Below are 16,414 nucleotides of genomic sequence, written 5' to 3'. Positions count from 1 at the left end.
AGGTAAGCCAGGCATACTACACTGTACTGCTGGTGCCTTTGTACAGGTTGGAAATAGCATCACTCACATGTATTGCCCTTGCCATCCCCTTAGTCTATTCCCCGACACCTCCTGAAAGTATCCCCATTTTCCCTGCCCCTCACATCGAAAGTGAAGACCATCTGCAAATCACTACCACCTCCTATACAGATACTCAACCCATTAACCTGCTCCCAATGCCCATATTCAACTTCCCTCACAAGTTCAGATAGGGCCTACAGCTGCCCGCACAGGCACAACCCGTCTTGCACATCTCAATTGCAGAATGCCAGCAGCCCTTCAGCATTTTCCCATACCTGCTCTAGGGTCAGCTAGACATGCTAGACTTGCATCATGCAAACACCAAAATTACCACCACACTTACCTAACTGGCCCCCTATTTCATACTATTGACACCACTCTGATGAGTACTCCTGCCTTTAAAGCACACTGCAAACCCCCCACTCCACAGTGGCAGCAGGGGACGTCGGAACACAAGGATCCTATCCTATCCATACCCACCACACCTGACACAGACACCCTGCCCCAAACAGTAGCCAAGAACAGTAGACTTAAATGTGCCTTGATAAACGCTTGCTCCATAGGAGCGCATGTTGTAGACATCCATGACCTACTACTTGATCAACAACTAGACTTCTTAGCTATCACGGCATCATGGTTACACCCAGCGTCAGTCCCATCCCTCATACTAGCCATTCAACCTGAATACACTATCTTCAGGACAGATCGCAAGGATCCCATAGGGGATGGAGTAGCAGTTATCTCCAAAACCACCATGCAATTTTGACCCGGTTCCAGGACACAAACTCTTGCTCTTGAAGCTCACCACTGACTCTTAAACCACATTCAACCTCTATCCCTTTCCTTATCACCCAATTTTTTAAACCACTCACCAAATTCATTATCCTAGGAGATATAAACCTTGGATTTGATGACAAATTAGACCGTAAAGCTATGGCTCTCACATTGGCCCTCTATGGCATGCACTTAACACAAATTGTCAATTCTCCTACACACAGTAAAGGAAGAATCCTAGATTGGATTTTCACGTCGAACGTAACTATAAAATCTGAATCTATCTCTGAAGTAAATTGGTCTGACCACTTCCTAACACTTTTTGACCTCCTCAGCACTAAGGAGCAGGCCCCACCACCCGCCAGTCATAGCACAATCTCCATCAGAAACACCAGAAAATTTACTGCAGAAAACCTCATCTCATTACTATCAGAGGCGCTTAAGACTCACTCCCTCCTAGATACCAACCTTGACAGCATCTCCACTCATTATCATACTTGCCTGAAATCCACTCTTTATATAGTAGCCCAACTCACCTCCAAAATACCACACAAACGGAAGCAAGCGTTTTTCTGGTTTGATGAAGAACTCCTACTCCTACTCCTACGCCGCAACAAAAGAGCACAAGAGTACCTTAGCAAAAAGAACCCTTCCAATAACACAAAAAATGCTTTTGTCTTAGGTAAAAAAAAATGCAAATCGGCTGTGGTAGCCCACAAAGCAAACTCCCTCAATACCTGCATTACCAATGTATCCTCAAGTACTGAAGAACTATTCGCCATACTCAGGGAACTTGAATCACCGATCTCTATGGTATCACTTGCCCACATAGACAAAGACTGGTGCACTGCTATTCAAAATGCGCTGGCATTCAAAATTGCAACCCTAAAAGAGAAAATAAAGAACAAGAGCAAATTACTAGCTAACTAAAGTATGTCATCACTCCCACCTAGCGCCAACACTGTGACCAATATGTCCCAATTTAAATTCAGTAAAGTATCCCAAAATCAGGTCTTGGCCACTATCACCACTCTTAAACCCTCCAATTGCAACAGTGACAGCTTCCCTGCCTGGTTGGTCAAACTCTGTGCACCAGCCCTAGTGCCCATTATTACCAACTTTATCAATGCCTCATTCATTTCCACCTCAGTCCCGTCTAGTATCAAATCGGCCTGGGTTACCCCACTACTCAAACAGTCTCATGATCCCACTTCCCTCACCAACGATCAACCAATCCCTACCATTCCATTCCTACTGAAGATAATTGGCCGAGCAGCCTACACAAAAACACTGAAACAGCATTACTAGATTTAAAAATCCAGATGGACAGCATCCGAGATTCAGTTAACATAGCCATCCTACTCTTACTCGACCTATCAGCAGCATTAGACCTGGTAAACCCCGACAAGATTGCCTTGCACTGGCTGAAAACTTAAATGTTTCCCCAGAAGCCACCCTATGGATCAAATTATTCCTATGGGAACGCAACGCCAGAGTCTATCAGTTATGAGGATGCTGACCCCATTTTAGTACCACTAGGTGTCCCTCAAGGCTCCTGCCTCTCACCTACACTCTACAATGCATACACTAAACTTCTATTTGCAGAACTTGATGCCATGGGAGTCATCTACACAAATTTCGTAGGTGACACCCAGATATTGATTCCTATTAATGGGGACCACAAACAAGACTCTACCGCTATTAATAAGATCTACGCAATCATCCAACATTGGATGGCCACCCATAGCTTGTGCCTGAATGACGAGAAAACAGAGATCCTCCTTGTAGGCTCCCCTGCTGCCTAAAATATCTAGACGATAGCTTTTCTGCTATAAACATTGATGGTACATCCATCATGGTCCTAAAACAAGTAAAAACACTAGACGTCTACCTAGATGCTAACTTCTCCATGACTAAGCACATCAACGTCCTGTCATCCTCCACTACCTACACTACTAAACTTATCTCACTTAGCCAACACTTGCTCATACCTCAGAACTGCTTTACACTAGCTCATGCCCTCATCCTCTCAAAACTAGATTACTGCAACATCCTGTTACCATGACGACAAATAATGCCAAACTGTGATTACTCCAGAAGAAAGCCCTACAGTGCGCCTTTAGATTAAAACGGAATGATCACATCTGTCATTTTAGAAGAGAAGTCCATTGGCTCCATGTCAAAGCATATCCTCTTCAAGACCCTGATCACTGCACACAAATGTGTCCTTAAGGATGCCCCTTCCTACTTGAACAACAGGATAAACCAAAAGGTCTCAACCTGATCCCTACGATCATACACCAGAACGTACCTGAACATTCCTTGCTTCAAGAACATAAGGGCAGGAGGCTCTAGTTTCCCAGTAGCCGCGCTACACTTTGTAACACTCTTCTGGCACACATTAAAAATGAGCAATCCCACCTGCGTTTTAAATCAGTGATCAAAACCTGACTCTTTGACAAATTTGACTAAAGCTTTAACTAACTTTGTCAATGCTTTTAACATGATGTAACTGATCAAATGTATTTAACCAGTATCCTAACTCTGTAACAAGTGATGTATCAAGCAACTGATCACATGTATGTAACCAGTATCCCAAGTCTGTAACAAGTGATGTCTCAAGCAACCAACGCTGTGATTCCCTTGGGTTTGGGCGTGTTACAAATGCAATAAATAAATCAAAATAAGTATACTTTCTATAAGGACTGGGATTGTGATTGGCTGCCTACTGTCAGGTGGACAACTTATGCCTACCTCTAAAACATGTCATCTTCAACACGGTTAAGTACACGGTTTATTATATGCTCTCAAACTATAAGGCCCTTCATTATACAGCCCTCTACAATTGGTTGGCATGCTCGTACCTTGTCTGGAACATTTGTTTCACTTAGCAGCACGTAAGCTCATAACCAGCTACCAGGAGGTGGACTTGACTTTACCTCCCCACCCAATTAGACCAATGCCTTCTGCCATTCAGATTGCCTTTGAACTTGGCCTTGCAAAGTATCCTTGTCTGTGGGAATATATGGGATTACAGACTCTCACATCGTTGTTCTGGGACGCCAAGCTCAACTCTATTTCCATCCTCAGCTCACGTGACAGGACACCGTGCTTCTGTCCATTCTGCAGCATTTAAATGTCTTAAATGAATAACACTTGGCACTCTTGGTGTTCTTTCTTTTCCTCTTAATAAGGGGTGTTTCATCCTTTGCACATTCACTGCTTTCAGGAATAGATAACCAACCTTGGCTATTTCTGTTTTGATGCCTGGCCAGACAGCCTCGCCAGGCTTTTCCGTGATCCCAGCTTATTTTTGCTGCAACACAATTCTTGGCCTTTACCTTTCATGGGTCCGAGCTTACTAAATTCATGACACCGATGTCCAGTTCCTATACAATGGCGGCTTTGCCTGCAATCTTTTCACTACGTATAGGCAGCTTCTATGATCACTCAATCTACTTGCGTTTCTACGACTGTACAATTATCGAACGGTTGCATTTCTGTAGCACTTTGCATGCATACAATCTTCTTTCCTGCATATGAAAGTTTTCTCGATTCTTAACTTTGTCATCAGATTCTGTAAGATACATGCATTCTCATCAGCCAATATTCTCAGTACGCCACGCTCGTCTCTTGTGACGTCACTAACTTCTCTTTTACTCTTGTTCATATTGCTCCAGGGAGTTTCTCTCTCAAATTGTTGTCTCTTCAGGGATACATTCGATAAGGTTTTCTCGGTGGATACCTTTTTTCAAATACTCGCTGTGGTATTGGCACAACTGCTGGTGTCAAACCTGGCACAGTCTCCGACTTGCAACATAAAGGAGGCAGGGGGCGGGATTTCCTGCAGAGGCATGCAGCTCCTCCTCTACACTAATTTGGGCAGTAATCCCATTTCTCAGCAAGACTGCCATACTTTCTTTAAAAGGACAGTGACAACACGCTACAGCACTGCAGCTTTATTTTTGATGGTGCAGTAGCAGCAACTGTACCATTTTAATGGGAAGAGTACCCCACACTTCACTCAAACTATTCTAATTTTTAAAAGGCACACCAGTGCCAACATTCCCTCACACAACTGATTTAAATGAATGAGACTAGTAACAGGACATTTCCCACATCTGCTACACATTTAATTTAAATGGTCCTTCTCAGTAGGACTGCAATACAGTTTCCAAAAGTAGTAACAGTTCTCAGAATAGCTACATTGCCCAACAATGCCTGCAAAGCTAGCTGTCTCGGCAGGAAGCCAGCCCAGGACTGCCACATGTTCTGAACATGGTCAAGGGTCTGAACTGGTATTGGGTGCTCAGCTTCTTTCCCAAATTAAATGAACTCTAATCACTCAGTTGGGATGGGTGGGCTGCTCTTAGCAAGGTAGATATACATTTATGGCATCCATATCGTATGTAGCATTTAACACTGGCTCATAGCCGACACACCCAGACGCCATTTTCTCCTGGTTCCTGGCCTGTCCTATCACTCTTCCCTCTCTAACCAACCCTGTCCTCTTTCTTGCAGAGCCACGTGAGCGCCTGGAGACTGCCCTTGGGTGGTAGTGATGGGCGGTATTAATCAACATAACATAACATAGCAACTTCACAGCACATGCACATTTCAGAAAAGCTGCAGTGCATTATGTTGGGCAAGACCCACACTTTATCAGAAGCACTTCGGATTATTTGGTGTCTGCTGTAGAGTTATGAAGCAGACTACAGGACTGTTCCATGAGGGCAGCGAGAATGCTGAAGAAAGCTTCATGGCCCATGGTATTGTAGGCCGCAGGCATATTGAATAGGGTGAGTAGGCAGGGGTCCCCATTGTCAAGAAATTGGAGGTCATCATTGTTCACATGGGTGGCCGTGTCTGGGCTGCATTGTCGCTGAATTCCGAATTGGTAGGCCTGTAAGAAATTGCACTGCATGAAACTTCCATGCATCTGAATGGTGACTTACTCTGGTAATTCTAGCCTCAGATGGAGGCTCTAAGCAGCCCTGGCACTTATTAGAATCCCTCACTACAGTATACTTGTATAGATGGTTTACAGCTCCTTATTGTGCTTGCGTTGGTCATTGATAAGCCCCCACTCAAGGATAGTAATGATGACTTTTGCCTAGTCACTGCATGGCACTATTTAAGGTAGTTGGCTCTCTGTATGGTACTGAAGGTAGAAATTGCCAGCCCTCATTCCGTGGTATGTACCGCCCTCTCTCCATTGCACTTTTGTTGGCCATTGACAGTCCTCTCCCTATTTTACTTGTGTTTATTTATTGGCCGCCCCCGCTCATTGAAACCAATGGTGGTCATATGCAGCTGTCCGCGTAGTACTTTTTGAGGCAATTGATGACCGCATTATTTTAATGGTTGCTATGGTGTTTATTGGTCATCTTCCCTCTTTGACATTGATTGACGGCTCTCTCTGCATAGCGCATATGGTGTTCATTAGAAAACTGCTAGGTGTGGTGCTGGTGGGGCCCATCGCGTCACTGTCTCTACGACACTGAGCTTTGTCTTCTGCATTCGTTGATGAATGAGGGTATGGCTCATGGTCTGCTCAACATGTTGATTGTGATTGTTTATCAGCCCCCTCTTCTTGTGACCGAACGTGCTCCCTGATGGCCCCTTGTCCAACCTGCTAAATGCCGCCAACGACTACAGGTGTGTATTTTGTGCACGCTGTAGCTGACGCGCTGCCGCTGCATTGGATGTGATTGCGGCGTATCAATGGCGAAGGGTCCAGATGTGCTGATTCAAGGCCACGTGTTCACTGATGGCAAGGCAAACCATCACGAGCCGCCTGCTAAGTGGGAGTCATTAGCAGCCATGATGCTGAGGCAAGCAGCCTCCTTCCCAGCATTAGGTGCAGAATTCCATCGCAGATCCGCCCGGCCCTCCCGCCATTGTGCTGATTGCTGGTAATGAAAATCCCCTCCACTTATCATGCTGAACCTAGAGGAGGTTTATTGCCAGCCAAGGCCCAGAGTGTGTGTAATTAGGGGCCCTCTGCCAAGGGAGCTGAATGCAGGCCATTAACATAAAGTGTTCTGAACCCAAGTCACTGGCACTCTTCCGTCCACAGCCCTAAATGTTAATGTGGGTCATTAGTAGTCAATTTGCGGAATGGGGGCTCCCTCTCCCTCCGGAGAGGTAAATGTTAACGTGCAACATTAGCAGTCAAGGTGCAACAAGTTAGACTCACTCTGTCCAGAGAGTTCAATGTTAATATTGTTCTTGTTATTTGGGCACGCCAAGCTTGACACTTCTGTCATTGATGTGTATGGAGGCATTTAAGTGAGCCAGATTGCATATGTCACGTGTAACCAAATGGTGCTGATCCGCGTCGACTGTGTCTGCATCTTCCCCCCCACCCACGTGCCTGACTTCTTTCCTTTTTATCTAGTCTCCTCAGTGCCCCATCAAGTCATGCTCTTCTGAGCCATCGCCCCACTCCTTGGTCACTCGCACCCCTTGTTATCGTGTCATTACAGATGGTGTTAGAGGTCAGCTGACTTACTGCAGTCATCACATTTCCAGAAACGGTTACACAGTTACTCGTGTTCTGGTTACTATCAAAACAAAGACAACCCGTCTAGTTTGTTTGTGTGTGTTTGAGTGGCATGCCTTCAACTATTATGAGGGGGTGTGTATACTGCCAGCTCTTGGCGGTTAGCCTGAAATTAGAAGGTCCTAGTATCAAGCTCTTCAAAGAGTGTCATATATCTAATTACATAATTGCAGTTAGACACTCATTTTGAAATAATTATTCAAGTTCGTGATATTCTTGAAGAGTACGTTTATTCTCTCCAAATTCAACATAGGTTGAACAGCCAACACGTGTTTCGACTTTCTTTCTTTTTCAAGGCTGTTTGTGCAACAATTACAGTTGATTCACGTGATTACCATACAATTGTTACAAAAAGAAATTGATTTTGAACAAAAATAATTGGTAGAGCAATGCATTGGATTTATGCCAGTACAGTAAAGGTTCAATGGTACATACCAATAATAGGAGTCGAGGAGAATAGAGAGGAGACAGACATAAAAGACATGTCTCTTCTTGGAATTTGCGTCTCAGCGCAACTGGACACGGAATACCCCGGATTTTCATTAATTCTATTATGAGGGTGAGCTGCTTTTTCCAAAAGCATAGGGGGGTGAGGAGGGAGTGAGAAAGCAGTGAGCCATATCTTAACTGCACTGAGGCCGATGTTTTTTTCTTCCCAAAGTTGAAAAGCACAAAATAAAACCAGAGTATTCATATACACAGGTATGAACCATACAGCTGATGTAAAATATCCCCACTGTCAGAGAGTGTGCCGAGTGGGGGACATAAGACAATTATCAGTGCTAAATTCAGCATTTTGTGAAATTTATTTTAGAAGGAATAATGTGGTTCAGGCAAGGGGTAGGGAATAACTGAAAGTAAAAGCTGCCATTAAGGTTAATAAATGTCAGCTTTGCTTCTGCAGGATTCCTCTCCAACGTACTCCTGGGTGTTCAGGTTTCACACCCTAGGTTTTAGAAGTCCTCTATTTATGGAAAGGTGAAGGCTAAAACGGGAATATTGAAAAGGTGTAATCCTGCTTCTTTCTCCAAGGTAGTCTTTTGATGAAAATCTTACCAAAGAAAAGAGTATCTCACAAAGTCCTAGGGGGTTGGCTCAGGTTGGTCCTGCTCGAATGTCCAATTGATTGCCCTTGCCTTTGTCCTTGGGTTACTAATTTTGTAGGGTGCCCAAAACCTTGTTGGTTGAGTATGATTGTGAGGGTCTTCCAGGCCAACACATTCTAGACATGGAAAATGTCTAAAGAATTCTCTGAGGAGGTTGAGGCTATGGCTGTGCCTCTTCCATGCTGATTCACCCTACCAGGGTCTTGATAGTCAGGCTCAGGGTGTTCCCTGACCACCTCTCTGCTCTGGGATCTGGGACCACGGAACATCTATTTCTTAATAACTATTGTCATAAGCTCCCTGGCACTCGATGGCATTTCACCACCTCATACATCCTCCCCGCCTCGATGTTCTGCCCTGGACCAAACTGCTCTGCTGGAAGCTCCCTGGTCTTTCACTCTAGTAGGGGTACCTGTTCTCATTCTGCCTCCTCACATATCATAATTCTGCCTCCTCAGGTATCGTCATTCTGCCTCCTCGGGTATCGAAGTTGTATCTCCCCCTCTAGCTTTTCTCTTTCCTTTTCCTCTCCTTCCCCCTCCTGATCTCCTTTGCTCCTGTTGATTCTTTTCCTCTGACATTACTTCTCTATCTCTCAGATGATGCCAAATCTCTCCTTTCTCTTCAAGGATCACCCTTCAACGTTCAGTCCTCATTTTACTACAACATTCTCCCAACTCTCACTCTTTCTCTGATGGTCAGTCTCCTCCACTTCCCAGCAACACTTCTCCTCTAGGTGATAACATCTGTTCTCCTCTATGTAAACTTCTCATTCCCACCTCCCTGGTTCACTTCAAACCTGGAGGATTATCTCCCAGACGACAATTCCTCTTTCTCCAACCTCCAATTCTCACTACCATATGTCACACACCCTCTTTCTCCAATGTCCTCCAGACTCTCCCTCCAACTGCCTCCTCCTTTTCTCCTGCCAGTACTTCTCTCTCACCACCAAATTATTTACTTCAACTCATACTCAAATTCTCCACACTGAAATGACAACATTTTATACTCCGTCACTCCTCCCCTTGGGTGGTGCTTGCGGATATAGGCAACAACTGTGTACTGTGGGTCGGGATGCTTTGGCCACATGGTTGGACCATGTGTTGGTGCTCTTGTGATTTGGAAGGGGGCTTGGCCATATGTTACATGAAGGCATATCCAGAAAAAGCCATTGACATGTAGCGTTTTTCTCCCTCCTTCTTGAAACTCTCCTGCCACTCCCTGCCTTATCATTTGTCCCTTTGTTTCCTCAGCATGTTAATCCGAAGTGGAAAAATAGCCCAATAAGTTTGGGAAACAGTTGGTTAGATTAGCAATGCCTTTGTCATGGTAGAAATGTAATTTTGTAATAGCCACGAGGTTTGGAGAATATTGATTAATAGTTTTCTTGGCTGCAGTCTGCACAAGTCATAGCTCTAATGGTCCAGTGTGACTTTGAATGCACAGGACTCACGTGGGTTGCTTGAGGGTGAGTCATAGTAAGAAATGTTTCCTGGAGCAATGATGTGTTCATTCTCTTGTAATGTAATGTAATGTAATTTTACATTTGTATAGCGCTTTATGTACCATTGGTATGATCTCAAGGCGCTGGTAGGTTGAACGCCCTCAGGAACCGCAGTTCAAGTCAGTTGAGAGAGAGAGTCGTAAAGTGCGTGGGCGCACCAGGTATGTGTGCAGCCGGTGTGATTGTCAGTAACTTTGAAATGTTGCAACATGTTGCAGCATTGTTCCCTTAAAGGTATAGGTTTCATTTGATGTATTTATTTTGTTTATCTTCTTGTTAGACTTCATGTTCAACGCTGACCCTACCCAGAGGGTGCCAGAGATCCATACAAGGTTAAACGTTTCAAACTGTGGGAGGTAAAACAGAAGTTACAAAATGCTTTAAGAATAGGATGGAAAGATTAGGATAAAGAAATGGTAGCAGGGGAAATCAAGGGGTGGGGTTATGTGTGGGGAAACGGGTATATTTTGCGGCTCTTTATGAAAGTGTTGATGGAGGGTGTAGTGCAGAGGCAGGTTGTTCCATGGCCTGGCTGCCCAGTGAGTAAATGCTTGTTTTTGTGTGCATGTTTGTTTGCAGGGTGGGATGTGTAAGAGAGGTTGGCTTGCTTGTCTGGCGTTTGGGTGGGTGATGGGTTTGAGTTTGATGTGAAATTAAGATGGGTTTTGTGATGGATGGCTTTGAAAACAATACAGAGTCCCTTGAAGGCAATGTTTTGTGATATGGGAAGCCAGTAGAGCTGCACGCCTGATGGGTTGACGTGTGAATGTTTGGCTAGGCAAAGAATGAGTCTGGTTGCTGCATTGCCTTAGTCATCAGGGGAAAGGATGAGTCTGATTTTACGCAGGAGGTATAATTGCAGATCCATGTTTTGGTGACAGCAGCTATGTGGTGTGTTAAGGAAACGTGCGGTTCAATGGTGAAGCCAAGGGATTTGACAGGTGTGGAGAGTGATACTAGTGGGTTCTCTGTGGTAAGTTATTTGATCTGGGGGAGTTTGGGTTTGTGTCTGGGGTGTAGATGACAAGGTCATTTATTTTGGAAGCGTTGAGCATGAGGAAGGGGGGTTGCTATCCAGGTGATGGTGAAGGAACAACATTCGAGGATGTGGGGTTGTGAGGAAGAAGAGATTTAAACGTACATATGTATGTCATCTGGGTATTGGTGGAAATGGACATTGTGTTTGCTAAGGTTCTGTTCAAGGGATTCAAAATACAGGCTGAAGTGGGATGGAGACAGTGAGGAGGCTTGCAGGACCCCGTACTTAACCGGGGTGGAGTTGAATCAAAAAGGGTGCCTGGAGACAGGGTATGCCATGTCAGTATGGAAATAGGTGAACCAGCTGAAAATGCTGCCTGAGAGTTTCATCTGGTGGGATACGATGTTCAGTAGAAATGTGTGGTTGATGGTGTTGGATGCTGCAGAGAAGTACACGAGTATGAGTAGTGCTGTGTCCTTTGTCTCAGATGTTGTGGAAGCCATCAAGGATGTGAAGTGTAGTGGTCTAATTGCTGTCTCCAAGTCGAAGCCAGATTGGAATGGGTTGAGTAGATTGTTAGTGGTGATTTGTTGTAGCAGTTTAGTAGTGACAAAGCTTTCCATACAACTGGTGAGGAATGGCAGGATAGGGATGTAGTGGCAATTTATGGGGAGTATGGGTTTGAGAGATGGTTTTTATCGAGGGGTGAGGTTTGTTCAGTTTTGAGTGCAGAAGGTACGGTACCATGTGAGAGACAGAAGTAAATGATGTTGAGCCAGTGGTGAGCCAGGGTGGTAATGCAAATGGGTGCAGCTTCAGGTTGGCATGCATAACCTAGGAAGTGCACAGGGGTTTGTTTTGGTATTCAGGGCAATGAGAGGGTCTTTGTCAATGGGGTGGAAAGGGTCCCGTGTGTTGAAATGTTTGGGATCAAGTGGTGGGAGTGGGAGACCAGAGGCGAGGGTTTGCCTGATGTTGTGATTTCATGTGATCCATGAGGGAGTTGCATACTCTGGTGGATGGGGCTGTTGGAGGTGTGGATGGTAGTTTGGAGGGTGGTTTGACAATGTTGAATAATTTCTGTGTACGATTGGTGGAAGATTGGATTTCTTGGAGGTAATGGGTGGCTTTTGAATTGTGTATGGCTGTTTTGTATGTGTTGCAGCAGAGTTTGAGTGGTGTTCTGGTGGCATGGCATTGTTATTTTGCCATGCTTTTTCTAGACATCTGGCTTCCTGCTTGATAGAGAGGAGGTCGCTTTTGAACCATGGTTTATGGTGGGGGTTTTGTGGGTGTGGGATTTTTGTGACTTGAGATCTTTGCGATCTATGTTTAGGTGGAGCTCCCTGCGATTGTTATGGAAATGTATAGATGGGAATAGCCTCCCCCATTTGAAATCTTAAGAATGAGGAGGCATAAGGGGTCCAAATGGATTCTAGATTCCTGGAAGGCTGCCTGTAGGGAGTGGCTTATGACCTAACGGAAGGTACACTTGTTACCAACCGTGGCGTGGTTAAACTCCAGATTAAGCAAATGGACTGGATCGATACTTTAGCACAAAGAAGTTTGTATAGAATCCGGCTGCATCTCAAGCATGAAAGGAGATCAATAAAGCAACTCCCCGATTATCTATTAACATTTTCGAGTTATAGATACAGGGATCTCTTTATGCGGCTCAGACTGAACATTCTGCCAACTAGAGAAGTTCTTTGTATGGGAAGGCAACTGCAGGATAGTGATTCCTTTTGCAGATTTGATAGAAAGCAGGAGGTGGAACCCTCTCAGCACCTATTGACAGAGTGTACTGGTCTGGACCCAATGAGAAGGGATTGCATGAGTGAGGTGGCCAAACGTTATAAAAATCTTACGTTGCAAGAATGGTGGGATATGTTCATAATAGGAGAGAACAAGTCGATGATATTGGCTGCAATGACATTCATAGAGGAAATATTGGATTTTGGGAGGACTAGATGAAATTGGGTGGCTTAACCCTATAAAAATAAGAGGTAATGGGAAACTTTGTAAATACTGCTGCAAGATCTTCATTTTATGATGTAATGTAATGGATTGGTTTTAATGAAAGGTTTGAAATAAAGCAACCATATTACATTTAAAAAAACAAAAAGTCATGATCCCCTCCATTTCTGATGCGTAGGAAGCTTCGCTCATCGCTGATTGGTTAAGCACACTCTTGCTCTTGTTCAGCCCAGTCCCTTTCTGGGAAGTTTGAGTGAGGTTCTCCCAGTGGGAATCACTAGGAAGCTTTGCTGGCACATCACTGGTCTTGAAAGTGGAGGGTGACAGAGCTACCAGGCTTCTCTATAAGTGCATTGCAAACACACTTTGTACCATTTTGAAAATGCAATTGAGGAAATGAGATATATTCTGAATTGTTGGTAAAAAAATAACTTTTTCGTGGAATTCCCTTTTCAAAATGTTTAACTCGCACTAAATGTTGCAAAGTTCCTATATTTCTGGTCAGAATTACGGGGAGAACCTCAGATTGGGAGCTTCCATTTACCAAATCTTCTCACTCGTTATTAGATATGTTCTTTGTGACAAATTTAAAATTTCCACCAAAAGTCGTTTTTTGTTGGATATACCGAGTGTCCAATGATTAGTTTTAACTAATTTGCTTGCCTTTGACCCAATATTTCAGTGGTCAGTTATTTTTTGGGCAATCAATATGCAAAGTTGCGGCGTTTGGGGTGCCACCAGCATTTCTTTAAGGAAATGTACGGGGTTAATGCTTAAACCCTTCTGCGTAATGGCAGATACTTGCATGAGCAGTGTTGCAGGTTTTCAGTTCACGAGGAATAATACCTAAATTGACCTTTCTCACACAGCACATTACCTTTGATTATCCATTGACTGGTCCGTTTTTGTCTTTGTTTGTACCCAGGTACATCCAGGGAGCCTCTTCGCCTAAGGACATGGTCATTATTGTGGATGTGTGAGTTCCAATCCATCTGTAACTGGCTAAAACAATGTGCTGTTTCCACATGTGCGTGAGCGTTGTATTTGCAAGCCAGCCTTTGTGTGGCTGTGTTATTGCCTCACGGGGTCGACTGCACTTCGGGTTAGTGGTGTCGACTTAGCTTTGCCAAAAGTTTAAATGCAGTCACTGGAATTAACCTTAAAGTTGTGACTTTTATTGCTGTTTTGGCTGCTTTCCTGAGACCCTTAACTTTGTTTGCAGTCGCCTACCACAACACCAGGGCTATACTCCTCTCATCCAGGCCCCAGGGCCAGAGTTGATGGTTGGGAGATCTTTGTACTGGAAGAGGTGCTTCATTAAGTTCCTCTTCACATGGGTCAATTAGCAGAACTGAGAGTGTAAGCCTTATTCACCGTACTCACTGCTGACCTGCTGCCGGGTTGGGTTAGTTCCTCTACGCAGAATCTTGCTGCTCCTATGTCCTTGTAGTATGTGTTGCTACTGGACTGCAGGCACGTCCCTCTGCGACTGTGTGTGGCGAAAGTGACACTAAGATCATGGGCCTCATTACGAGTATGGCAGTGAGGCAACAATGGCGCCGGTATCGCTACCGGCACTGTTGTTACCGTACCACCATACTATGAGTTCTGCTTGCGGGTGCCCTTGCAGCCACCAGGTTTTACCGGGTGGCCGTACCAGCACCCGCGAGCAGAACTTTATAGTAGCAACGGTACCGTTAATAACGGTACCGTTGCTTCCACCCTCCCCATTTCCATTGAGCACTATGGCGCTCAAATGGGGATACATTTTTACCGGTGCCCAGAAAAGGGCAATTACCGGGTCCGCCAAGGTCGTAATGACCCGGTAATTGCCCTTTTCTGACCGGCGGATAAAAATCAATACCGGCGGCAGCCGTGCCTTTACTACAAGCACGGCTACCGCCATACTCGAATGAGACCCCATTTCTTTGACTGAGTGCCTGCTTTGTGATTGTGTCGCTTCTCTGTTGCTGCTTGCCACCAGAGTGTGGTCTTCGGCGTGCCACTCTCTGCGGCACCATGTGAGACAGTTCTGTGAGTCCCTTCGTCTACGTGACTTCTGTTTGTCTCGCAGGTCTGAAACCTATTAGTGTTATTGCTTGTAGCATTCAGATATATCGAGGGTAGCAGCAATTTACAATGGGTGGGTGCCAGCATTGGGCATGCCATTTTAAACAGTAGCACAGTAATGTTGGTGGAGGGAGTGTGGGATTTTTATTTGCCCGGCAGATATTACCAGGCAAACACGGCTATTGCTCGTGGTCTACCTGTGTGTGAAAACATAACATGGAAATTCTGTGATTCAGCGAGTGGCGGTGAGAGTTGCCTGGATGGTAGCAGAGGCTCTCCCTACCCCACGTGATGAGCTCTCCCTATGGTTCTCCCCTCTGACCTCTAGGAGTGGCAGTGTGAGTGGTCTGACCCTGAAGCTCATGAAGACGTCCGTCATGGAGATGCTGGACACCCTCTCAGATGATGACTATGTCACGGTGGCTTCTGTAAGTATGGTGCTTAGGATATCCGGGAATATGGCAGGGGAGGGGGCCTTTAATGAAGTGCTTACATTTACTGATAGCCCCCTCAATGTCCTAAGGTTGTACTAATGACCACACATCATGATGTATGCACCCACTTGGGTACCCCTTGCTGGTTTCTGTTTTATCAATATGCATACTTTGGCTCATTGCACAGAACCCCTGGGATGATGAATAATCACCCCCTGTTGACCTTTCCATTAGCAATGTATTTATTGTATTTATTTATTACATCTATATAGCGCACCTAGCCCTCAGGCATTAATTAACGCTTTAACATTTACGCCTGTGTACTAATGCAAAAGGGACTCCTGTTGGGGGTCTACCTGAGACAATGATCACTTGCCCCACCTTCTTTCCTTTTCTTCATACCATGTCGCCTCACCAACACTTATGTCCTCTTGTCTTTCAGTTTAATGAGAAAGCAGATAACGTCTCATGCTTCCGGCAGCTCGTCCAGGCCAACGTGCGCAATAAGAAAGTGATGAAGGAGGCAGTGCAGGGAATGGTGGCCCAAGGAACCACTGACTATAAGGCGGGCTTTGAGTATGCCTTCAGCCAGCTGCAAAATGTACGTACACCGGTCATGCATCGGGCAAGGGCACAGTTGAACCACAAGGGTGTAGCCTCTCTCAGGTTTCTGTTTGTGTCCCACTACCACTTGGCATATTCAAAGAATGTAGCAAAACACAAGATGGCTGGAAGGTTTAGAATTAATCGTAACCTTTGTCATTGCTCTGGGCAACCCTCCGGACCATCGTTTTTCGCCTGCCAAGCCCTTACAGAAAGGGGAAAGACCACATGCAAATCAGGCTTGGTCCCACCCCAAAAGGGGCAGTCCAGCCCGAACTGCTAGGTCACATGCCTTCTGCACGAGACCACAAGCATCCCCAGACATGTTTCGGCTTTGTTGGC

General features: G+C 45.1%; 1 protein-coding gene across 2 annotated transcripts in view; it reads left to right on the top strand.

Annotated features, from left to right (window-relative positions):
- Positions 1-16,414, top strand: part of CACNA2D2 (calcium voltage-gated channel auxiliary subunit alpha2delta 2) — a 2,156,122-nt gene that overhangs the window by 1,745,046 nt on the left and 394,662 nt on the right. For both annotated transcript variants that reach the window (XM_069644058.1, XM_069644057.1), the window contains exons 9-11: positions 13,891-13,941; positions 15,364-15,463; positions 15,912-16,070. In XM_069644058.1, the coding sequence (XP_069500159.1) occupies positions 13,891-13,941; positions 15,364-15,463; positions 15,912-16,070 (310 nt within the window). The remainder of the gene's footprint in view (positions 1-13,890; positions 13,942-15,363; positions 15,464-15,911; positions 16,071-16,414) is intronic.

The sequence above is a fragment of the Ambystoma mexicanum genome, chromosome 2p (genome assembly GCF_040938575.1).
Source record: "Ambystoma mexicanum isolate Mex_15411 chromosome 2p, UKY_AmexF1_1, whole genome shotgun sequence".
Taxonomy (NCBI): Eukaryota; Metazoa; Chordata; class Amphibia; order Caudata; family Ambystomatidae; genus Ambystoma; species Ambystoma mexicanum.
Note: the sequence above shows the minus strand (reverse complement) of the source record. Positions and strands in the feature narration are given on the sequence as shown.